The sequence below is a fragment of the Phalacrocorax carbo genome, chromosome 8 (assembly GCF_963921805.1).
Source record: "Phalacrocorax carbo chromosome 8, bPhaCar2.1, whole genome shotgun sequence".
NCBI lineage: Eukaryota > Metazoa > Chordata > Aves > Suliformes > Phalacrocoracidae > Phalacrocorax > Phalacrocorax carbo.
In genome coordinates this window covers 45,909,957-45,934,064 of record NC_087520.1, presented here as the reverse complement: position 1 = coordinate 45,934,064, position 24,108 = coordinate 45,909,957, and the positions used below count along the sequence as shown (strand labels likewise).

At 49.8% G+C, this 24,108-nt stretch overlaps 1 protein-coding gene and 1 long non-coding RNA gene across 7 annotated transcripts in view; one reads left to right on the top strand and one right to left on the bottom strand.

The window, feature by feature from the left end:
* The window catches only part of ZFHX3 (zinc finger homeobox 3), a 534,089-nt gene that overhangs the window by 94,472 nt on the left and 415,509 nt on the right, over nucleotides 1–24,108 (bottom strand). For all 5 annotated transcript variants that reach the window (XM_064459844.1, XM_064459847.1, XM_064459843.1 and 2 more), the window contains 2 exons: nucleotides 10,885–13,628; nucleotides 7,166–7,662 (listed from right to left, as the gene is read on the bottom strand). In XM_064459844.1, the coding sequence (XP_064315914.1) occupies nucleotides 7,166–7,662; nucleotides 10,885–13,582 (3,195 nt within the window). In that variant the 5' untranslated portion in view covers nucleotides 13,583–13,628. The remainder of the gene's footprint in view (nucleotides 1–7,165; nucleotides 7,663–10,884; nucleotides 13,629–24,108) is intronic.
* Nucleotides 7–10,891, top strand: LOC135314849 (uncharacterized). Of its 2 annotated transcripts, XR_010374325.1 has the most exons (3): nucleotides 7–1,115; nucleotides 2,179–2,302; nucleotides 10,390–10,891. It is a non-coding gene; the product is annotated as an uncharacterized LOC135314849 (long non-coding RNA). The 2 variants fall into 2 exon arrangements; XR_010374324.1 differs by lacking the exon at nucleotides 10,390–10,891 and adding an exon at nucleotides 3,408–6,068 and having other exon boundaries at nucleotides 7–2,302.

The window sequence follows — 24,108 nt, the reverse complement described above, 5'->3', positions numbered from 1 at the left end:
TCAGCTAAAAGTCCCTTATGCTCTATAATTTAAACCGGCTTCTGGCGCAATTTGTGTTACTCATGAGTGTAACCCAGAGCTCTGATGCTGAATCTGTAGTTGAAAAGATAAACTTGCAGAAATAAACCCAAAACACACAGAAGGCAGACACCGAGTAAATCAAAGGTTAATAACATCTCTAAATCCTCTGTAACAAGCGCGACAGACTCTTTGTGGGCAACCTCACCCTAAGAACCTTAAAAGGCAGAGATCGAAGGAAGTTTTTGATAAAAATCAAAACCCAAACGTGTTTCCTTTTGCCTATGTTAAAGCATTTGGGTGTTTCAAAGCTGAATCACAGCAGGTACTCGCAGCTCCGGCAGCGCCGCGCCGGCCTCTCGGGTCCGGAGGCGAGGCTGAAGCGGGCCGGCTCCGGGGCCGGCGGCAGAGCCGCCGCTTGCTGGGATGGCCGGGGGGAGTTTTCTGCAGCCCCTGCGTGACGGAGGACGGGCCTCGACCAGCAGCTGCAGAAGGATGGACCACGCGGAGTGGCTTCCAAACTTCTGGTAGGTTGATTAAAATGCATTGAGGAGAGAAACACAAAAACCTTTTCCACTTCAGTCTCTCGTATCTTGGAGCCGAAAGCCAAGAACTCCTTTTATTTGCTTCTCATTGATGCCACTAATTTTCTGATTTTTTTCTTTTTAAAGCTTGAAAACCCAAGGTACTTCTTTAAAACTCTTTACCTGACAAGACAGAGCTTTCCTACACTGAAGTCCTACAGGAAACCTCTGCTGTCAGCCAAATGGTGGGATGAGATGAGGCTCAGCTCTGCCTCACTGCAGAATTTCAGCATGCTTAACGCACACTAATCCAACAGGGAACAGGAACCAGATTTTAATAAAATAGCAATTTCCACGAGCAGTGAAATTTGTGAAACAGGGCGGTTCTAAAACCGCCCTATTCTAGTATATAATCAAAGCTTCTACCTACCAGCTATTTGAGAGTTTACAGAGCTGGAGGTTGTGCCTCAATGACCACGGGTGTGCCAGCTCCTCGCCTGTCTGTCCTGCTCCTTTCTCAGTCCATCTGTGTGTCTGCTCTCTACAACACCTCGTGGCAATTAAGACTCACAGGTAAATAATATGCTGTACAAAAAAGTGTTTTTTTTTTTTCCTTCCATTTTAAACTTGTTGCTAATTGTACCAGATGCTCCCTATTTTTCGTGCTAGAAGGAAAAGGTGAGCAACTGGTGCCCATTTACCTCCTCTGCTCCGTTCTGGATTCGTATGTCAAGGTAACTCCAAAGTCCATTCATTGTTTTCACACAAGTCACTCCAGCCACCTATCATCCCTGACGCTTTCTGTGGGCTTCTAGTTTTTTTAATCTTTCCTAAAATGAGCTAAATTGAACAGAATATTAAACAATCGGCCCAATCAAGGATTTACACAGTTCCCGTGTTTTCTGCTTGCCAGTGATCATTGAGTTTTCAAAGAGATTGGGAATTATTCCACATCTTGCTTGCAGGAAGAACAAATTTAACCCTCTTTTGCCCCCCCCCCCCCCATTTTTTCCCCCCCTCCTTTCATGATGGGGGGAGCAGGGAGAGCAACCCAGCATCCACTAACACTCTGTGACAGCAGATGTCATCTACCATTTCCTGTGAAAGCACTTAAGTGTTGTAAAGTTCTTCTGCAACTGTCATCCAGCTTTACATCTAAGCAGGCCACATATTTTTACCTTATAGCATATTTTTAAGCTTGCTTTTTGCCCCATTTTTGGATCACTTACAAACACAGAAATCGCCCCCACGTATCTTTCTCATCTTTTTTCTCCATTGTGGAAAGTTAGTTTTCGTTTTACTTTTTATTTCTCATCCTTCCCCTCGCCACCAATTCACACACCTCCTACACACACAGTAACCACATCTTTGCTTGAGAGCTGTTCGTGAAGTATCTTGGCAAAGACTTGGGAAACCCACCGCCCGTGTGAACCAGCCCAGCCCTGCCTGTAGCCTGGCTGACTCTTTCGGGAAACTACCAGTGCTGGGAGAACCTTCTTTTCCCAAAGTCTGTTTTTTCCCCTTTCTAATCCATGTGCCTACTAAGACTCTTATTACAGTTTCTATCAATTTGCTGACTAAATGCTTCGTAGCTTCTGGCATACGTTACTGCCAGGAGTCTGCATTTCACGTGCAGGTTCCTGCAGACCCCCGCAGCCCTGGTAACCCCAGTGACTCCCCACTTCAGTGGTACCACCGTCTGAGACCACCTCTTGGATTTACCCATGTGAAGAGGCATCCTTCAGTTCTCTGAAACACAGGTGAGAAGAATTCACTCCTTCCCCTCCCTGTACTGTGGTCCTTCTTCTCTTTTCCTTTTCCTGCCTCCCCTGAAATACTTTCCTATTTAATCACATTGGACTTTCTGTGGACTTTGGCAGGGTTTCCCCCCGCTCCACTTTCAACTTTTTCTCATTGGTAGTATACATTTAATACAAGCCCTTAATGTGGTTTTAAGTAAATCCTCTGTGACCTGCACACATCACACCTCTTGATTTCGCTAACAGTAGCTCACCCATTTGCATGTCGTTTTAACTTCAAAGCTAGATACTATTGTGGTAAATTCTCTTTTTGTCTGTTTCTATTATGGAAGGATATTGAATTTGAATGCATTATCATTTTCACTCGGTAACTACATCTCATACAATACTCCATGCATCATCTGGGATTAAAACCTTCCTGGGATTTTCCAACAAACTTCTAGAGGTTCTGTCAACTTGAAGAAGTTTAGTCACTGCATCACACGATGCCATGACTGTTTACCCCACTTGCAGAGTGGCGGCTAAAAGAAGCATCTCCTATTGCACTTTCTACACTGCCGGCTGTCAGACTTCCCCTCGCACATCACAGCCCCCATCCTGGTCCGGCGGCTGGTGATACAGCCTTGTACACTCTTAACTGTGGGATGTAAATCACTGCTGGTGATTCTGTGGTATTTTACTGGAGTCAAGTAAGTTAATGCACACCGTTACTCCTGCATGTTCTCTACTCTCACACTGCAGTGTCCTTGGGGTTATCTTCCTTCCCACCAGCTTTCTCAACTGCCTATTTGACCAGCATCTTCATTTAAGACCAACACCCCCAGCATAGCTCTGTGATTTAAAACTGCAGAGAACATGTGCTTTTGGTTTTGGTCTGTATCATGTATTGTACTTAAATGGAACTGTAAAGCTCAGCTCCCAGACCCCAGCGCGGCTCAGCATCCTGCTGCAGTTACTCCAGCTCAGCCCCTCCACTCGAGACGCACACACTCGTGCTGGGCCTGCGGGAGAGGCAGGACAGGACACGCTGCTCCGCAGCGGAACTGGGAACTCCCGCCACCTTCTGCTGGGTTTGTAGCTGCACCTCCTGTTTTCCTTTTCACAGGTCATCTTCACCTCTTTCCAAGCCAGCACGGATCCACAAAGTTTCATCACCGCTACTATCTTGAGTACTGATATTAAGGGGTCGTTTCCCCGCACACTCTTGCATCTCCTAGTGAACAAAGAACCTCTATGCAGGGCATCATGTAACCCAACCCTCTCCTTCAGACTCCCTATTCCCTAAAAAAGTTAACTCAGCACTTGGAAAGACTGAAAAGGAAGATACTGAATGAACTCATTGAATGCACTCATTTGGCAGGCTGGCCAGCAATGTGTTTCTTCAGTAGTTCTTTGTTTAACTTCTTCTGAGTTGCAGGTTTTGAACTAGAGATTTTCAGGAAGTTGTAGGAAACGTCCAAACTTGGCTCTTGCTCGAGCAGATTACTTCCTTCTGGAAATTCCACCTGTGCGATAGACGCCGGGAACTCGTGCCCAACCTTTTCCAGATGTGGGGAACACTGCTCTGCTTCAAGTCTGGTCTAGTCCTCCGTGGTCACAAGGCAAGACTTAGCTTCTGTTACAGTAAGCCTGCACTTGTCAAGAGTTTGTACAGTCTCTGCCTCCGCTTACAACCACCCGTGCACCTCAACCTCAGCCGCACTGTATTCATCAGGCTGTCCTAGCTGAGAGGTGAAGGGTCTTCAAACCTGTCATCTACCTCAAGCCAGTACATCCGCCTCAACAACGTAAGCACACACATTTGCAATGGTACTTTTGCTTTCCAGGAGGTTTCTCAGAATACAAAACGCACCAGCCGCACCAGGGAGAGAAGCAGCCATGGTGAGAGGCACAAGTGCCGCATCCCCCCAGCAAGTGCAGCATAAGCGGCAGGATTTCCAGTTTAGTTGCAGGATTTTAGGGGGAAGTAGGGATTCAGGGAGGATGTAAGAATAAAGGGAAGACTACCAGACCCTTCCAGTTTCTTGTCGTAAGCAAGGACCCTGCTGCGGCAGCCCTGCCCCCTCATCACCGACATGCGGAGAGGTCTGATGCAAGCTATTGCAATGTGCAGGACGAAGATGGCAGCAGAAGACCAGACCACCTCCTCTGGCACTGGAAGCATTGCAGGAGAAGGCTAAAAGGTTCACCAGACTACGGGCTAACAGTGTCTCCAGATCACATTTTTTGGCAGCAAGTAGCACTAACAGAAGTGGCTCTTGGGCAATGCAAGCGGCCAATAACATGTGATTTAAGAGAAAAATGGCAAAAAAAGCAGAATAAGGAGGATTGTGTGTGATAAGCCTAGTATGCGCTCTCACCCAGCAGCATCTGGAGAGGATTTTCTCCAGCAGGCAGGGAAGAACTCGATTACATCCAGTTAACTGTGCTCTAAACTGATTATGCATGTGCCAGGCTAATGGATTACATTAGCAAGAGGAAAAATAACATCCAATCAATCTCAATTTACTGCAGACCACACCAAGGCCTGAGAGAAGAGAAACCATTCTGTGAACTACCCCCACTCCCGCTGCATCTTTTCAGCTATCAAAAGAGACATGGCATTACAACCACTCTGAAGACTGGAAGAATTGCACTGAAGCTTGCTTGATCCATAGACAGGTTTTTTCCATGAAGTCAAACACTGGTTCCAGCTATGCTGGAACGAGATGCTGTGGATCCAGCCATCTGCTGTCCCCTGCTACAGGCTTCATAAAGGCATTCTAGAAAGCTAAAATATGGACCATACGACAGACTTCATTACTCCAAAATGTGTTACGCTCTGCCTGGTGTTTCACTGCTTTCACATCAGAAGCGATGCTGGGCTGTAACAGCTCCGAGAACCGCCCTGGCCTCTTACGAACCTGAAAACCGACAATTCCTCTTTGCCTGTCTGAGGAAAGCATTTCAGGAATCTTTGTTACAAGCACCTACGGCTGTCCCCCAGTCTGACTTTGGTAGGGGTTTTTTTCTTTCTTCTTTTTTTTTTTTCCTCTCTCCTCAGAGTGAGATACTTCTAGTGGCCTGATTGCTTCTTCCACAGCAGAAACCACTGTAGACGAAGGGTCTAGGTGAAGAATTTTTTAGATTTTGCAATGTATATTTAAGAGAACGCTATTATACGTTAAACCTCATAATAGAGCTTTCAAAGAACTCTTTTGTACCCCAAACTGAATTCCACAGACAGAGGAGATTCAGTTCCTCAGCTGGCTTTCTGAAGCCTCCCTGGGACTTCCCGTGCCCCCAGCTTCCAAGCTGATTTTACTCTCTCAGGTCTCCTGCACATCCAAGAGCAGAGGTGTGTGTGGAGACCTGACCATTTTTAGAGCCAGACTCTGCTGCGTTCTGCTGGATCCCAGCTGACGACGGTAGCAGCAATCATTCACAGCAGTCTTGGCCTCAATAGCGAGCTCAGCAGAAACATATTCCTCCTCTAAGCAGGTGCCCATCAACACCATGCAGGTCCAACAACCATAGTTCGAGGTAAACCTATGATGCTCCTGCTTGTCTCTTTCCTCTCTGAATTTGCTGGAACTGCTCATTCCTGGGGAAAACCCAGGAGTTTTGAAATCTAAGGTGTCTGCACAGTGACATGGGTGGGCTGCTGTACAGTTCAATGCCAATTTTTAAATTCCCATTACATAAAGAAAAATATTCAAAGAAATCATTAAGTAGCACAAAATACAGTCTGTGAGTATACATACTTCTACATTAAAAAAAACCAAAACTCGCCACATTTGGGGGAAAGGAGGAAGAAAAGGATGAGGACAGAGAGAATATAGAAAAACCCTGAGAGAAATGAGAAGACAATGAGTGGTACAAGCATGTGTGAATGGAAGGTATGTGGCTGCTTAGATTTATGGCAATTCGTACCTGATTGTTCATACTAAAGCCATTATGGGATGATTAGAGAAAAAGGTGAAGCTTTAAGTCCAGTGAAAATCAATAGAAACGTCTGGAGCAATTCTGCTGCACGAGTGAAAGGACTATTTACTGTATCCGGAGCTCCTCTTGGGTTACAGCCCACAGGGTTCAGGGCAGCGAGGGGAGGGGTTGTGAATGAGAGAAGTCAGTCAGGAAAGAGAAGGTGGTTAGGAAGACACAAAATGAGAGGGCGGGGGGGGGAGAATAAAGAAAACAAGATGGCAGCCACAGGACAAATGCTGCCGTGGATGAAAACCCGCAACGCCTCCAAGTAGAGTCTGTGCATATGCACGGCCAAGCACGCACACGCGTGCACAAGTTCCTCTCCCAGCCTTCCCCTTCTCCAGCCTCAAGCAACGCTATTGCTTACAGATCCCAGCATTAGCGTACACGGAGCATAAAAGCGCAGGGACAGCGGCCCTCTTCCCCCACCCCTCCCCGCTCCATCCACCCAGCCTTCTCCACACCGGGATGAACTCACTTCTCTGACAACAGCAAAAGCCTTCAACTGCTCCTGAAGGATCTCGTATGGGTTAACAAACTGCCCTATGGGAAAGAGCCAACAAAACCGTGGCAAATACCTTCTCGCACAATGTTTTCAACAGCGACTGGTCAATTTTTGTGCAAAAGTATCATTTAACACATACGCAGTGCTGTAAGACATGCAAGCCCCCACTGAAACATCTTGACATGAACACGGATTGGTCTAAGGCTTTAACAACCACAGGTGCTATTAGAACGGAGGTTGGAGAGCTGTACCACGCAAGTGAGACTGGGTCCTGCTGGAGAGATCTGAGCAGCTCGTCTCCAAAGGATCGCAATCCACTGCAGTTCAAAATAGGTTTTCCTTTGTTCCAGCATTTGGGCAATGAAGGAAGATGAAGCAAAGCCAACCCTTACCTTATAGAGCTTCAGGCTGGCCTCATGCCTCGAGTTCACTGTGTGAAGACGCAGCTTCTCTAGACTGTTGGTGTAGTAGTCACAAGCATTGCATTTCAGATGTACTGGATTCCCAATGGCCACGCACTTCAGCCTCCACTCGTTGGCCTTGCCACCCTCCTTGATATGTGCTACCAGCTGGTATTTCTGCACATGCTTGTCCGTCTTACAGTGGAGTTGGAAGTTTGCCTTGAGCTGTGTGTTGTAGCGGCACAACTTGCACTGGTACGAGTCCCCCATCACTGCCTTCCACTCGTCTTCAGGGAGGCTACGCTCCACGTTCATGTGGAGGCCCAGCATGTCCAAATTATCTGTAGTGAACTTGTTGCACACAGCACATTGGAAGAGCTTCAGTGATGGGTCATTTGTTTGCGTGAAACTCTCACCCAAGTTCATTAGCTCCTCAGACACCAGCTGTCCACCACCTAACCGCATGTCCAGGGGGATCTCTCCACCCACTGCATGAAGGAAAAAGGGGAGAAAGCGGTCAGAAAAGCTGAATTCTTTTCTTGCTGGAAGAGAAGCACAGAGCAGAGCACATGCTGCTCTCAGAGCAACACTCGCACCCACCCAACACGCATCGAAAGCCAAGCACCGCTGTCCCTTCACTTATTCCTCTGTGCTGCTGGTCAGTACCATGTCTGAAGGAAAAAAAAGCAATCGTAGCTGGCGTGTAAGGCTGGGAAAGGACTGCAATAGCCCTTGCCAGCCACCCTCTGAAGGAGAAGTACCCAACCCTCTGCCCAAGAAAGGGGGCAAGAAAAACTCTACTAAGTTTCAGAGGACAAAGAATTCCTTAGTACCACACTGAAAGTCTCCGTGGCCATTTCAAGAACAGTGTTAACACTTTATCCTGGGTTTTCTTTTGCCTACCTGGAGAAGCAAGAAATGTTACCTCATGCAGTACCTGAGCACAGCCCCTGCCACATAAAGAAAGGTCGACAGTCACGAGTCCAGGCGACAGGAGTATTACAGTTAGGTCACCACACAGCCGTCAGAAGCGGGCAATGGTGCAGAATGTGGCAAGTACAAAAAACAAACCGAAAAGTGCCACTCCTGCACTATTAGATCCCTTGTCCAAGAGCTTAAAATGGTGGACAGTCTTCTAAAAAGAGCGTTGACAGACGCTTTGTACGCCCAAGGGAAAGACAACCACTATTAATAACGAGAGTGCAAGAGCATGTCAAGGAAAGCCAGCAGGACGCTTACTGTCTTTGTGTCTCATCTACTCAAGCCAAGAGCTGAACTCTATTCACTTACAGTAAACGGATGCAGAAGCTCTTATTTCCACCAGAGAACTCTGAGGATGTGGACAGAGAGACTTTCTTTTTCTAAGAGTAACTTTTTATGCCAAAGCACTGAGACCAACCACCAGCCTCTCCTTAGGACCTTTGCTCCACCTTGCTCTCCTTTTCCATTTTAAGACATTTATGCTCCTCCTGCAGCTTTTTAGTATTTTACCTTGATCTTACGTCATACCTCAGCTTAACAATCTTATTAAAGGAACCTTCAGGTCAACAGTTACTGAGTCAATCAAGAAGAGAGATTTTATTTCAACAATGATTTTTTCTTGATCCACTCTATCCTTCCCTGCCAAGGCAGACTTATACTCTGTACACCTACTTCTGCATATCTGCTCACTAAGTAGCTGAAGAGCAGGGAACCCACCACTTGCCTTCTATGGTCTGTATCTCCTAATCGTAGTGATTTTTCTAAGCATCCCTTTTAGGATATATCCTGAAATCTTCTCTTTAGCTCAGAATCTCCTGAACACATCATGCAGTAAAAACCCAAAAGCAGACTTTTCTGAATTATTAGTATTCTACTCAAATCCAGTTTTGGACTTCAGTGTAAAAGTGGGAAAAAAAATCTGCTTTACTTCTAACAAAGTTCATAGCGTGTGTATATGGCTCTAACAAGCTGAGCTTGTGTCAAGTGCTTATTGACAAGGGAAGGGCCTCCCTCTGTAATCTTCAGCTGGAGATTTGCAACCATCGAGTGTACAATTCACAAATCAGTCTCCAGACGAGCTCATATACATTCAAGGCCTTGTCATGCACTTTAGGAAGGTTCAGTTGAAATACTCCGAACTTCTGTCAAGCCACCGGCCCTGTGCTTTCAGTGAGGAGGTTCTATGAGCATCAAAAGGGCGCCTTCCAGAAACCCACCACAGACGACACTGTAACATTACACACAACAAGCTGTATTACAAATGACTGTCAATTACATCTGTTGGCAACTTGGAGTTACTGAAAATACACTAAAAAAGATTATGTCCTTGACCTCCCATAGATGCAAGCTGGGACACCACAGGAAAAAAAAGGAAAAGATAATTAATTTATAGTCACTTGAGTTGTTTCATTTTCTTTTTTTTTTTTTTTTTTTTAGTATCTTGTGTTGTTGTTCTCTCATATGACTTTCACGTCCTTCCGGACTAATAATAAACTGTACTATGAATAGCTGAAGGAAAGGAGAACATGCATGAGACCAATGAACCAGTAATGGAGCGTATCTGTGGTAACAGCATCGATGGATGGACAAGGTTAGGGAGGGCAGGGTGCAGCACAGAGAAATTTGTTCAGAGGAAAGCAGATAAAGTGGCAGATTTCTTTTCATACGCTTTCTCAAGGCACTGTGAAAAACTCTCAGCAGCAGCAAAACAACACAGAGGCAGCAGAGATCTGTCAGTGCCTGCCACACCTGCAGCGTGGTGGGGGCTCCGTTCTGCGCCAGCTCGCGCCCTACAGCGCCGCGAGGTTCGAACATGCCGGGAAGCACATGCACGCTGCCAGCGGCTGCCACCGGCACTGGGTGACATAAGCAGCACGGGGCAGGAATCCAGCAGGACCCGGCCGTCTATCCCCACTCTAAGTCTAATTCTTGGTCTGAACTGTGCGAGGATAGGGTGTGCCCCCCCCATGCCAACACAAACACAATGAGTGCTTGTTGTCAGGAAAAATGCATTTGGTAGTTCATTTTCAAGTGTTTTTTGTCATCTGATGAGAGAAATAATCTCTATAGCCACTCCCCTCCAGTCTAATAATTCTCATCTGGTCAAGCCTCGAGTCTTGTACCTCATATTGCATCAGAGGAACGGTTTCAGCTCAGTTTCTTGAGCAGAGGAACACCACCCCTTCCACCGAATTAATCACAACTCTCAAAACCTGCTTACCTTTTCTTCTCAGGGCAACACAGCACACAACAGAGCAACTCAACATCTGCCTTTGAGAGCACCAGCAGCCGATCGGAGTCTCTCACAAAGCCACCTACCAAACTACTCACACCCCTCCCCAAACCAAGGAAAAATCGTTAGGAAACGCTTGTAGTAAGGATGCTTTCCACAATGAGAGGAACATTTAATGCATGTCAGCATTAATTCCTATCTACTGTTTTATTAGCTCCCTACTAAAACTCTTCAAAAATGTACCAGAAAAGTAACGTATTTTCCCAGGATGAGAAAAACTGGTCTGGGGGAATGCAGAAGAGAGGTCCTCATTGTGTAGACTCCATCCTTGACCACCACACAAAGACAACTCACCGCACTGCGGCTGCACTACACAGCAGAGACAGACGGAAGGGATCTGGCACGCAGCACCCGGTCCGCGCGCGAGGGTTTTGCAGTAACGCAAACACAGTCCCTCCCTTACACACGGACACGGTGGAAAACCCTTCAGCCTCACCTAGAGATGGAGCCATCGTTGCCATGGGATTGGTGGGATCAAGCTGGAATCCACCCATCATGAACTGTGCATCTGAGGAAGTGCTGTCCATCTTCAAGTTGGGAAGGTTCATGTTCTGCGCCAGGTAGTACTGGTAGAGCTCGGCCTCGGCGGGGGACGGCAGGCTGCCGAGGCCCAGGTGCCGGTTGTGTTGGATTTGGGACATATTTTGCTGAAGCAGCATCATATTGTGCATGTGCTTCTCACTGGTCATGTGAATACGAAGGTTTCTAGCTACGTTGGTCTCATAGTCGCACACCTCGCACCTCCACGTAGGTTTGGTTTTTGGTTTGGTGGGGGAGGGGGCCCCACAGGTGCTACCAATGTTGGCTGCCGCAGCCGCCGCGGCCGCTGCAGCCGCCGCCGCCGCCCCAGCGGTGTGGCTGAAGACTTGCTCTCCCCCTCCGTTCTGCAGGTTTTGCATGTTGTTGAGATGCTTGTCAGACTGCATATGAATACTGAGGTTGCCTTTGGTAGTAGTGGAGTAGTTACAGACCTCGCAGCGGAAGGGTTTGTAACCACAGGTGTAGCTCTCACCCCGCGCCAGCCGCGGGTGTGGCTGTCCACTTTTGCAGTAGACACAGGAGCCACCCGGCTCGGGATGTTTCTCCTTCATGTGCGCCTCAAGCGTCTGCTGGTACTTGTAGTGCCAATTGCACTTGGGACACTTGAGTGTCTTACATGAGTTGCGAGAATGCATCATAGTCATGTGGCCACCCAGCGACCGCGAGGAGCCCAGGACCGTGTCGCACTTTGGGCACTCCACGCCGCTCCCCGAGGGGCACTCCCCACCCCCAAGTTCACAGAGGGGGCCAGCATGCTGGTGATGGGAGATGTAGCTCCCGTCCTCGCCCTCCGCGCTCTCATTTGGTTCTGGTGCTGTGGCATTGTCTTTATTGGCACTTTCATCGATAAAGTCCAGCCTCCTGCTGCCCTCTGCCACGCTGGCTCCGCCGCCCTCATTGTTAAAGCTTAAGTGATTCCTCCTGTTTGCACCATCAAAGACAAAGGAAGAAGCAGAATTAGAACTAGTAGAAGCTGTGCCCCGCGACAGGGTCTGGAGCACGTTAGGCATTAAGGGAGAGTTAGAAATGCTTTGGTTTGAGAGAGCAAGGTCCTTTTTGCTGCTGCCGCCGCCTGCCACAGCCCCAGCGTCCTCCTGGGGCCGGTCCTCCAGTTCGTCCTCCAACTCACTCGGAAACAGTCCTTTGCAACCCTCATCATCCTCGTCTTCTTCCTCTTCCTCCTCCTCCTCTTCCTCCTCCTCCTCCTCCACCTCCTCCTCCTCCTCCTCCTCCACCTCCTCAACCGGCTCTGCCTTTTCCGAGAGGCTGTCCTCGTCGCCCCCCTCTTGCTTCTCCCCCTCTGCCACCCCAGGGTCCTTCCCCTCTGAGGATTTGGTGGGACTGGAAGCCAGCGGGCCCAGGGGGACTGAGGTAATGGGAGTCTTCAGAGCCGAGCTGGTCAGCCCGCCCAGGTTGAGGAGCGCGCCGGGGGCCAGGACACCCGCCGCCGGCGGCTCCGCTCCGCCGGCCGCCCCGGTCTGGAGGGCCTGCTCGCCTTCCATGCGAATGCCACTGAATTTACCATAAAAACTGTGTCCAGGGCCTATGAGGTTAGCTGCGGAAACGAGAGGGTGCTGAAAGGTTTTGTTTTTTGGTTCCAGAAAGCTGACAAGGGGTTCCTTGTCTTTGCCTATCCCTTGGATGATAGCGGAGATGTTCTTATTGCTAAGAATTTTCCGCTCCTCCTCACTCAGAGTCATTCGGTGGTCGTGCACCGCGTGGGTCACGAACGAGCGGACATACCCAAAGGAGAGCTTGCACAAGAAACACATCAGGATGGGCTTCCTCTTCCCGTAGAGCACAAAGCCATCGAATTTGGACAGGTCTACATTGTTGGGAACATCTTTGGATACACAGGAGCTTTTGGCAGAACCGTCGCTGTTCAGGTAATCCTTGTTGCTTTTGTGTCGCACATCGAAGACGCGGAAGCTGTGCAGGACGGGGCTGATGCCTGCCAGGGCTGAGGTATTCGGGAAGGCCTGGTCTGAGCCCTCAAACCACTTCCCGAAGGATGAGGCTATGTGGAAGGTGTTGATGATCTGTGGGTAGACGGGAGCGGCGGCCGAGGGCTCTCCCTGCTTGGGCAGAGAGTTCGGGAGCAGCGAGGGGAGAGCCCCGCTGCTGCAGGCGCCCCCGCTCTGCACCAGCTGGCTGAGGCTCTCCACGATGTAGGCCGAGCCATCCGGCTGGTAGACGATCTCGCCGGCCAGATTCTCCACGTCGCTCTCCTCCTCCCCGTCCTCGCTGCTCTCACTCCCGCTCTCCCCCCTCAGCGGCGGGGGCGGGCGGGCGCCGGCGCAGCGGTGCTCCATGTAGCTCTGCAGGCCGGCGAAGGAGGCGGCGCACTGGCCGCAGCTCACCTCCTTGCCGGCGGGCTCGGCGCCGGGGCCGGCCGCGGCGCTGCTCTCGGGGACGCGCTCGGGGAAAGGGACCCTCAGGCTGTCCAGGGGGCCGCGGCTCTCCGCCGCGGGCTGCTCCATGCTGCCAGCCGTGTCGGGGAGGTGGGCGCTGTTGAGATCAGTCCATTGCTGGTGCTGAGGGATGCCGCACCCATTGTCCTTCCCGGGGATGACGGGCGAGTCACAGCCTTCCATGGCAGGGCCGGCACGGAGCGCTCATTGCACCCGGTACGGCTCGGACCTGCAGGTGGGTGAGAAGGAGAAGGTCAGGTGAGTCAGAGAGGAGACACAGTTCCCGTAAAGACCCCCCACCACAAAGGCCGCCAACCCCGCTCTTCGGGACCAAACGGGAGGCTGCGAGAGCTGGCGCCCCAAGACGGGCTCCAGGAACGGGGGGCCTGGCCTCAGGTAATAGACTGTGGAAACGAGTGACGGAAATACGATGGAAGCCTGAACACAAGAGGCAAATCGAAGGGAACGGGAAGGTGGTGAAAACACCTTTCCTGAAGGCAGGGGCAGAAAGATCATAGGACCTGCACTGCTGCCCGCAAAGCCTTAGATCTTCAGAAAGCAAACAAAAAACCCGAACAAAAATGTAACAGAAAAGGTTTTGACAGAAACAGAGTTAAGACACTACAACAGAACAGTGCTGGAGCTTTAAAACTTTGTAAGAATCGTACTGCATGGGTCCCTAAGCCAGATGCTGTTGTTTTCGGGTGATTCCCTCCCGTTACTGGTTCAGGAAGCACAGAACCAGAGCCACCACATGGGCACCTCCGGGGCAGACCATGAGACCCGGAGCAACTCACAGAGATTTCGGAGTAACAGTGTTTGGTATGCGCAGGAGATTTAATTGCTGTGTTCTGGACAGAGTTTAAACAGAGAGACGTCAGGAGGGAAACCAAACAGGAAATTCCAGATCTGACAAGGGTCCATCCTGGGGATCGGAAAGCGGTCAGCCCACCACGCTCCAGGAAGCTCCCGGAGATCCTGCAAGGCTCTGAACGCAGATGGCTTCCTATCATCCCCAGAGGCAAACAGCCGACGCAGGTCCTAGGGGCACCCTTCCCACTATCTCTACTCCACCAAATACAACGAGACCTGGAGAACTCCCGCTGACTGCCAGGGAGCCGGCGAGCACGGGCTGCTGGGCACGGCCGACACCCGCGGCTCCCCGCCACCCCTGCCCTGTTTGCTGCGTTCCACCAGCGCCCCTTACGCTGCGATCCTAACAGGTCTGTTCGGCAGGACGCGCCTTTCTAGCGGTTACAGACCTGTGAGATTAGGCACTGCTACCGCTGGGAGCTGAGGCACTGTAATCAGCAGGAGGCTGCCGGTTCAGCTGCAAACCTACCAAGAATCCTGCCTGCTTCCTATGGAGAGCTCCTGCGCAAGCCACGTGCGAGGGAACACCAGCAGAAATTAAAGCACGATTACCTCACCTGTAAAAGTGATTTTTAACCTGTGACCCACAGATTTCCTTAGGTATAGAGATACAAAACATCCACAGAAAACAACTGAGGAAAACCTGTACAGGCAGAAGCCAACTTCTCCATGCTTTTACAATCAGTGAACCAAGAGACAAAGACAGACTCGTGCTCTAGATCCATCGTCATCAGTGGCACACAGGATTTTGTTTTCCACATTATTTTATCTTCTACCAACTAAACACAAGCTCCGCTTTGCTTGTCAGACTACTCCAAAACTGAATACACGCTTGGGGAGAGTTTTTGCCGATACTCAGTATAAGGGTTGGGGGGTCAGGGCAGATTTTAATTTAACAATATGCTATTACTCTTAAACTGACTCAGTGGGATTTACTCTAAATGACATACTTAAAGTTATACAAATTATTTTAAGTCTTTCTTTAAACCTCTCTCATTTACCACAGCTTTCTCAAAGCTGCTCTTAACTGAGCATCCTCCAGGCAGCTGCTGCTTCAGCTGCTGAGATACTCCAAAGAGCGCAGAGTGCCGGAGCGCTGGCAGACCAGAGTATCAGTGAGGACACCCCCACAAGCATTTGCACACAGCGGACTTGTGTACATACCAGCTGACACCTCGCGGGTTTAAGGTCTCTCCCTTCAAAGACTCCAGTCACATTAGCAGCCTGCTGCTGCCCTTGGTCTCTTTCACAGAGACTATTAGTGTTTTGACAACCTGCACTGCTATCTAAACATTAAATATTATAATTGCAGTTTGAAAGCGTCTCCAGTGCCGTCTAGCGCGATTTGAGCCCGTGAGACGTGGAAGACCCTTGTGAGCCCTGCAGAGCAGCGTGCCTGCAGACAACAGCCCTTTCCCTGCGCATCCACCGCCCGGCACGTGCTGCACCCGATCGCGCCAGCGCCTGGGGACTCACTGCTGCACAGGCATGCAACTGGTGCTTCAGCAACTGGGGAAAGAGAAGAGAGGTATGAAGAGAACTGAAAATTTGCCAGAGAAGACCTGACCGGTTGCAAAGCAGGTGACATGCCACAGCAGCACTGAATCAAGTACCTGAATTCATTCAGGCAAAAGAAGATACAGTAACATTTCTTTGTCTCTTTTTTCCTGCTTTCATTACCTACCAGTTTACCTTGCCTTACTACACGAAGCCATCCATACTTTTTCTGTTTGCCTTACATGTTCATATTTTCCCTTTATACGGCTTCTTATGTAATCATGTATACGTAACGACACGCACGTACTTACATGCGTGTCCGATGCATGTATGCTTGTACGCCTTCGTTTTTTCCATGCACCTCACAATCCATAACAACAGAAATTTATAATTTCTGTGATATACACGAACACTAACAACAGTATGTTAGAGTAGATACGATGCCTCTAGGTGAGAGGAGGATCTTCCTCCCCTATCCCCCAAATAGAGTAGTTCCTTGTGGGGGTTACTCCTGCACGCTCTTTGGGAATACAACCCCTAAATGCTTTTCCTAGTAGTTATTTTACAGCTTCTGAGGCCTTTTCCCCTGCCCTGGCAAGCCTCCTGCTTCTGAGGCCTTTTCCCCTGCCCTGGCAAGCCTCCTGCTGCAAGGGAAAGAAAAAGCTCTCCCCGCCAGCACCAGCAAACACTCCGGCAGTCGGAGGGAGCAGGGGGATGTCTGTCCTCACCCCTGCATCAGCAGTAACACTCCCACACACACAAACATTACCCCTGGGATGTGGGAAGCAGCAGTGGAACGGGACAGAAGCAAGCCAAATCTCTCACACTGCTGACCACCAGACTGGGATCCCGGGCATACCCGTTTGAATGTATCTGGGCAGGATTTTGTCCCATTTTACTTCTGGTGAAGCTTGAGAAAAAGTACTTACAACTACCTGTGAAGGCAGAAAGTAATATTTCTCAAAGAAAGTGTGTCAAGGATGCCTTCGGAAGGACACGGAGGCGCAACGGTGTAAGGGTCCAAAGTGTTCACTCACAATATTACATTATGGCATTTCCGATCCCCACCCTCCTTGGACCCTATGCCATATGCAGCTGTCTTTGTGGTTGCACTGGGAATAAACAGCAATTTGATCTGCAATAAAAATAACCTGGTGCACTGAGTGGAATAAGAAGGGTACCATAATCCTGCTGCCAAAAGGCTCAGTCTTCTTAATCAGCCAGTTTTGCTTACCTTAGCTAAAATGACACTTCAACACCGCACTGTAACAGCTCTTACTTGCACCAGCTCTCTCCCTCCGAACATTTGTCCTTAGCTATGCATTTTCTTTAAATTGATCCCAGATCCTTCTATGTTGAGGCTGCAAATTCACCTTCCCACAACATGACACACACTCTCCCTCGCAATGCTACCTTTTGCGTCGACAACTGCAATCCAAATTAAACGAAAACAAATTCGTATCGGGCAAAAAAAAAAAAAAAAAAAGAGTAAAATAAGAAGCTCCGTAAGCTTTGTACCTCTGCCAAGAACAGTTTTGGGAATAGCCGTGCCGACTTCAAAACGCAATGTGGAACAACACAAATGCATTTAGACAAAATGCATTCAGTGTGCCGGCACAGCCAGCTCCCCAGGAAACATGCCGGGCTGAGATACAGCGGGGATCCCAGCATCTCCATCATCAAGAACTCTTGATTGGCAGGAAGATGCCTGACTGACAGTTGGGCCAAAAGGGTTAGCAGGGCTGATGGGGCGGGAGGGTTAACAGCCTGATTGTAAAATCAATGTAATAAATGCTTGGTAAGTTACAGGAACATGCGGGAAGAGGAGGCCGCGATTGATAAAGGACTGCGGCTTTGATGCTGCACTGGGGACTTGTTTATTGACAAGAAAGCCAATCTCTTCTCCTGGCCAGGCCAGGCCAGGCAAACCTGCAAGCGCTTACCAATTAATTGGTGGTCTTTTCTGCCTTGGGTTGCTTTAGCATCTCTCCCCCCACTCACTCCACGTTAACCAGCTCAGGAGGTGCTACTCCGAAGGAATCTTCTCTCCTCTCCCTTTCCTCAACACGAGGGAGCCCTTCCAGGGCAGGTGGAAAAACCCACAGCCAAAACGGCCTGCCAGAGCCCCTGGACACCGGCCAAGCCCCTGTGCAAACCCAAGCTTTTCTTGCCCGTTCACTTCTTCCCCAGAGCTATTCCTGAAGAGCGACGCTGAGGGACGAAGAGGCACACAAATATTTGTTTCTATTCGCACAGGTACCGCAGACATCATCCCTTTAAACTGAAAAGAGCAATTTCCCCGTTAAAGCAAACCTGACTTCAGGCAGGAGTATGGTGTAGTTACTAGTTCGCTGTACGGGCCCTGCATTTTCCCCCATCCGAGACCACCCCTAAGCGACCTGCACAGGACAAGGGGAGCCTGCAAGGACAGACCTAACACCGCGTGCTCCGCACCTCCGTCCCCACCCCCCGCCCTCTCTGCCCTGTTTATCAGCCAGTCAATAAGAAAAGGTAGTTCTTACTTAAGGAGGCAGAAGTCAACTCGTCAGGTCGATCAGCACTCTGTCTGTAAACATGGTTTCCCGTAAAATCAATGAACTCCAGTTACAGAGAGAACAGCCCGAGTGCCGGAGACTCCCTGCGCTCCCCCCGCCCCAGCAGCAGGGAAGGGCTCTCCCTGGTCCCTTCTCCGGCCTCGCATCCCACCGCGGCTCCTGCTGCTCCCACCGCCGCGCTCACCCTGCCTCCGGCACGGCCCACCCAAGCCCCTGCTCCTTCCCTGCAGCATCGCTGCCTCCCGCAGCCCCTCCAGGCAGGTTTGGGACCCGGCTGGAGGAGGGTGGGCACCGCGGGGCAGGGAGCGCTCGCCCCACCGGGGCAGGAGCAGCAGCCGCGATGGTCCAGAGCTGAGCAACATCTGGATGGCACAGAGCAACTGAAGGCACGGCACCGCGTGCCCCACGCTTTCATCCAGAGGCTCTGTAACCACGGCTGGCGGTTTGCAGCCACGCTCGGCCCAGAACACAAGTGGAGTCAATCCCCACCTCTCCCCCCCGTCACCTCCTCACAGCCCCATCCCACAGGGACAGGCGTGCCATCTTACAGCAATGCTTCCACCGCCAGGAGCGGCTGGTGCTGAAGCAACACCCTCCACTCCCCTGGCAAGGTGGGGGCTCCTGGGGCACCCCCCGGCCCCCGACACCAGGCTGCCTCCTCCCCCCAGGGACGTGCGGCAGCAGCGCGGGCGGCAGGGACGGGAGCGGGAGGGAGGTGGGGGTTCCTGCTGTTGCCCAGGCTTCCCGAGAATTAAATATGAACAGCCGTGCTGTGTAATTTTAAATTGTTAATTAGCACAGGGTTAATTAGGCGGCCCTTTCACAAGAGGCTGTTTGGCAGTAAACCAAGACTGGAAGCAATGAGGAAGGAGGAAAACAAAAGGAGAAAGAGACAGTGAGAAACTGTTCCCTCAGCTAATGACCCACATGGCACCGTGAAAAAAAAGGGTGCTGAGGACAGGGAAAAGATACAAGCAGATGCATTACATCCATGGCCATTACCCTGGAAGGTACCCAGCGAGGCACCCCTCCCCCTGTCTATTCCCACAGCCCCACGGCGCAGAGAAGTGCTCAGCCCTGTAATGAGCAGGGTCTGCTCCTTCAGAGCGTCCTGGCAAGCTCACAAACTCCAGCCAGCTCTTAAGCTTTTTGCCATGGCTCCACAAAAGATGCGGCTCATGCAAATGCTCACAGTCAGCAACTGGACTTGAGTGGTTCCTGTCGGAGAAAACTGCACAACGGCCTCTAAACTTCGTAAATACTCACCTACCTGTTGTGCCAACAGATGCTCTATAAATCAATACCATAAATACAGGCTGAGAGACTGTCCTAGATTAGCTCCAGCACAGGTGCTGGTGATCCAGAGGGGAAGTGGAAAGGGACAGAGGCAAGAGGACAAAGACAGCATAAGGACTAAAGCGGGGCTTAGATGCTCTGGGCACACCCCTCCTTACACGCTGGGCTTGGCCATTTACAACGTCCTCAGAAGGACAGAGCCTGGCAAGTGCTAATGTTCAAGTCAGCCAAGAAGCTCCTCTCCCAGGAATGGCACTTGATGACGCTTGTTCCAGCCTAAAAACTAGGGGTGGATGTACCAAAGGTGACCAAGCAGCCAAGTAAACTTCCTGATCCCTAGGACCAGGTATGTTCAAAGCTCCCGAGAGCTGGAAGTCTGGGAGGGGGGATGCAAGGCAATTATCGTGTCCGTCTGGAGTGGTGACACAACGAACCGGGAGCATCAAAGCTTTTGTGTCGCCTTCCCGCACCTGGCGTGCTACAAAGCACTCTCATAACACTTAGGAAATTGCATATGGAAAGACATGATAAAGATCATTACCTAGGACTGAGAATTCAAAAATTAAGGAAGAACAGAATGTATGTTGCCAAAGCAACTTTAATTTTGCTCCTTTATGCACATGCATTACGATACTGTCTTTAATTGCATCATCACACGTGCTGCCTTGCTTAGTAAGCAGGATGGTCGCACAGGAGGGTAAAATAAGGTTCCAAGAGCATGCTGTCACTTTGAGATTTATACAGCAGCCGTTATCTCACAAATATGTGGAAAGTCACTTCCTTGAATAGAAAGATCTTTTAAAATTTCCTTAGCAAGAAGGGCTGGATGTTCAAGCTTGGTAGCAATACAGAGAGAGTTTCAATTTCCAGTTTCAGAAAATGTTTTTATCTTCTAGCTTAAACAGAAGATACAGATTCCAGCTCTCTCCCATTCATTAAGGTGCCAGAAAGTAGTAAGAGTACCTGCCAGCGTAAGGGAAGTGTTGAGGGATTCTGCAACAGGACTTGAAATATTAGGGTAAAATGGTACTTATGAGCCAAAATTTAAGCATAATAGCGAATGGCTTGAAGAATGATTTCTAGTTGGGGGTTTCCATCAACATTTTACAATGTCAGTGCCTTGGCATTCCTCTTATGCAATTCCTAACAACAAAAAAAAAAAAACAAACTCAAACTGAAAATACTGATATTTATTTGCCAAGTTCAACATTTTAAAGATGAAATTATATGCTAATTTTCCTCTTTCACATAGCAAATCACATCTTGCACCTTTCCAAGCAAGATCAAGTTGTGTTTTGGCACACCTGATCACAGTGGAGTTGCCTCATCAACAGATGTGGTTTGCTGAGTATTCATAACGAGGTATCAGTCTTGCCAAATCCTGAACAAGCTCTACACCCAGCCTCTTTTGTCTTCTGCGGTTAGGCTTTACCAACCAAAAGCCCAAACTCAGTTTTGACTTCTCCTAGAGTTTCTCTGCAGACACTGCTCAGTGCCAGGCTGTTGTTTCCAGCTGGACACACGGCCATGTCCAACACCATTGCACCAGGAGGGGAATCAGCAAGACAGACCTGCCTGGTGGAAGAAGGATCCAACCAGCACCGACCCTTGGGTTCCAACACCTGTTGACAAGAGTCCTGGGGCTGCACGCCCTTGCGAACTGGTTTGCTATCCTGGCAAAGCCAAGAATTCGTAAAATCATAGACTCCTTTAGGCTGGAGAAGACCCTTACGATCATCAGGTCCAACCGTTAACCCAGCCCTGCCAAGCCCACCACTAAACTCTGTCCCCAGGCACCACGTCTACACGTCTTTTAAATACCCCCAGGGATGGTGACTCCACCACTGCCCTGGGCAGCCCGTTCCAGTGCCTGACAGCCCTTTTGGTGAATTCACATGCCTCTGCGGAAGCCCCTGTGACCACTGTGCGTTCTCCCTTCCGAGGGATTCTAGCCAATGGGTCTTGAAGGGCATGAGGTCCCCAAAGAGGATGAGGTAGCACAGTGGTCTACAGAAAGGAAAGATCCCTCAGGCACCTCAAAAGGACAGGACGGTCTTCTCCCAGCAGGAAGACAGCCACACGGAGGACTTGCCTTTGGCAGCTGACAGCGCTCCAGAACTGGCATGCTGACAACACAAACAAGCACCGCACTGCGCACGCTCATTAACGGGACAGAAATGCAAGCGCTCGCTTACGCACAGGCCCACATGCACAGGCACAGCCAGTTCCTCAGATCTTCACAGGATCATTAGCATAAACAGCTTTTCAAGCAGCAGGAAGCAAAGGAAGCGCTGAACAAAACAGGACTGAAAGCTGTAGGGCTCAAGCACTTGGCATGAAACTAAGAGAAAGGGTCTCCTTGAAAAGGTGAACCTTCTACATTATCCACATTTTTTCCTCTGTCCTTCACACCAGCTAAAATTGAGCCAATGAGAGTAATACAAGATTCAGGCAGCTTTTCAGAAAACATTTTGTTATGAACTATTATTCCAAGTTTGCTGATCCCTTTGAGCCAGCTACTGTACTACACATGAAAATATTTGTATAATCACCAACCCACTGCCATTGAGAACAGAGTAATCCAGAGGGGTGCCAGAGGGTTTTAAGCGAGCAGCTGGGGAAAAGAGCGTTTATTCCTCCAGAGAGACTCTTTGCACTGAAGGTGTTTTGTAGCAGAGGTAAACTGGCCTAAGCCACATTTATCTCTACAAAGCAAAGAACTTGCTTAGTTCATGAGTGATGAGGCATTTACACATCCCAGGACACCGAGCTTGTTTTCAGGTCCTGCACGAACCTCTCCTCACCACCACAGAAACTTCAGATTCTGTTTCCACATTGGTTTGTTTCAAAACATCACACATTCCACGATTCTGCAGTTGCGCAATTCAACCCTTTGCTCTGAAAGCCCAACATTTCTTGTCAAATGCCGTTTCCAGCCTATGTTGCTACATAAATAACTACATTTGCATCTGGTTCACATTTTCAGTGCACTGTTGTTGACCTAACTCCAAAACTAACCAAAGAGCTGGTGAGGACAAGCTGCCTTACTCCATCACACGGACTCTGTGGTCCCCCAAGTCCCCCCGTATCTTAGTGCCTCGGGAAAAGGGCCTTACTGTTCCTCCCTTTTGCCTGTCTGAACCTTGCTTGCCCTTTTGCCCTTCTTCATTTTCACCCTAGCAGCCTGCCCAGTAGCTGGTACCAGCAGGAGCTGCCACAGCTCCCTTTGCACCACCTCGCCCCTACTGCAAAGGGCAGTTCCATCCATCAGACCTCGCACTAGGCACCTACCCCCACCTAAACCCACAGGGATGCTCGTTGAGACAGAAGCCCTGAACTGTTCCGAGTTTCAAACACCATAAAGACACACACGAACAAATCGACGGTGGTGTTTAACTCGCCAGAGCGCTGCTCTGAACCCAAGGAAGTGCCGCATTTATAGCAAGGCTGCAGGACACAAACCACAGCAGCAGCTCCTGAAAATGAGGGATTCCATCTGGCTTTCGCAGCTCTGCCCACGGCTCATCCACCCCCCATCTTCCAGTTACCCAACGCGCTGAGCGGCCCCACCCGGTCAGAAACACTTGAGGCATCTGCACTGCTAGTCCGAGAGCCAACTCTGGAACCACCACTCTCAAGCTTCAACCAGCCCTGCAGCACGACTTCAGAGCCGACACGGCCAACCTTCGAGGGCCCAGCCTGAAAGCGAATGCTCCGCTGCTAGACTGCACTCTGAGCAACGCTCTTCACATGCGAGCTCACATGCCTGGGGAAGAAGCCCTGCCAAGGCTTTTCCTTTCTACCGATTTACCCAAACAACATGTGCGTTCCAGACTAGTGTCAAGGGCCAAGCAGAGGGTAAGAGTCAGATTCGTAAGTCATGCAGATCTCCTCTGCCAGGGCTCAGATCCAGTCCTTGTTAGGAAACAGACACGCTGCCTGGTCGCGGGCTCAGCCGCTCTTTCCCACCCTTTGGGAAAGCTGATGCTTTGGACGAGGAGAGCGGGCTCAGAGGCTTTAGGTCATTCAGTAACCATTCTGCTTGCTCCTTCAACAAACACCGTGGCTGTCTGAGACGTTCGTTCTGAATTACACACTGGTGTTGCAAACGCCCATTGCAAAGGTCATCAGGATGTGTGCTCAGATCAGCTATTAGTGTTTTGGTATGGACTAAATTTTACCGGTCACAGCTTTATCACTGGAAGATAACCCAAAAAACCCAGAACCCTGAAACAGATAAAGAAATCTGCCGGTACGGTTGGGAAACCTTCCCATTTAGAGTACATTGTAGGCAAATCTGAGCAGATCCAAGAGGTCCCATGCTCCTGCAAACAGAGCACCTGCACACTCATCTGCTACCAAAACAGTGATCTGCTCTAGACTTCAGATACAGTCTAAGCATTTTCTTTATCTGGTCAAAATAAACCTGACTGCAGCAACCCGCAGGAGTCAATAACTACATGCTGCTCGACGGCTCGAAGTCTCAAG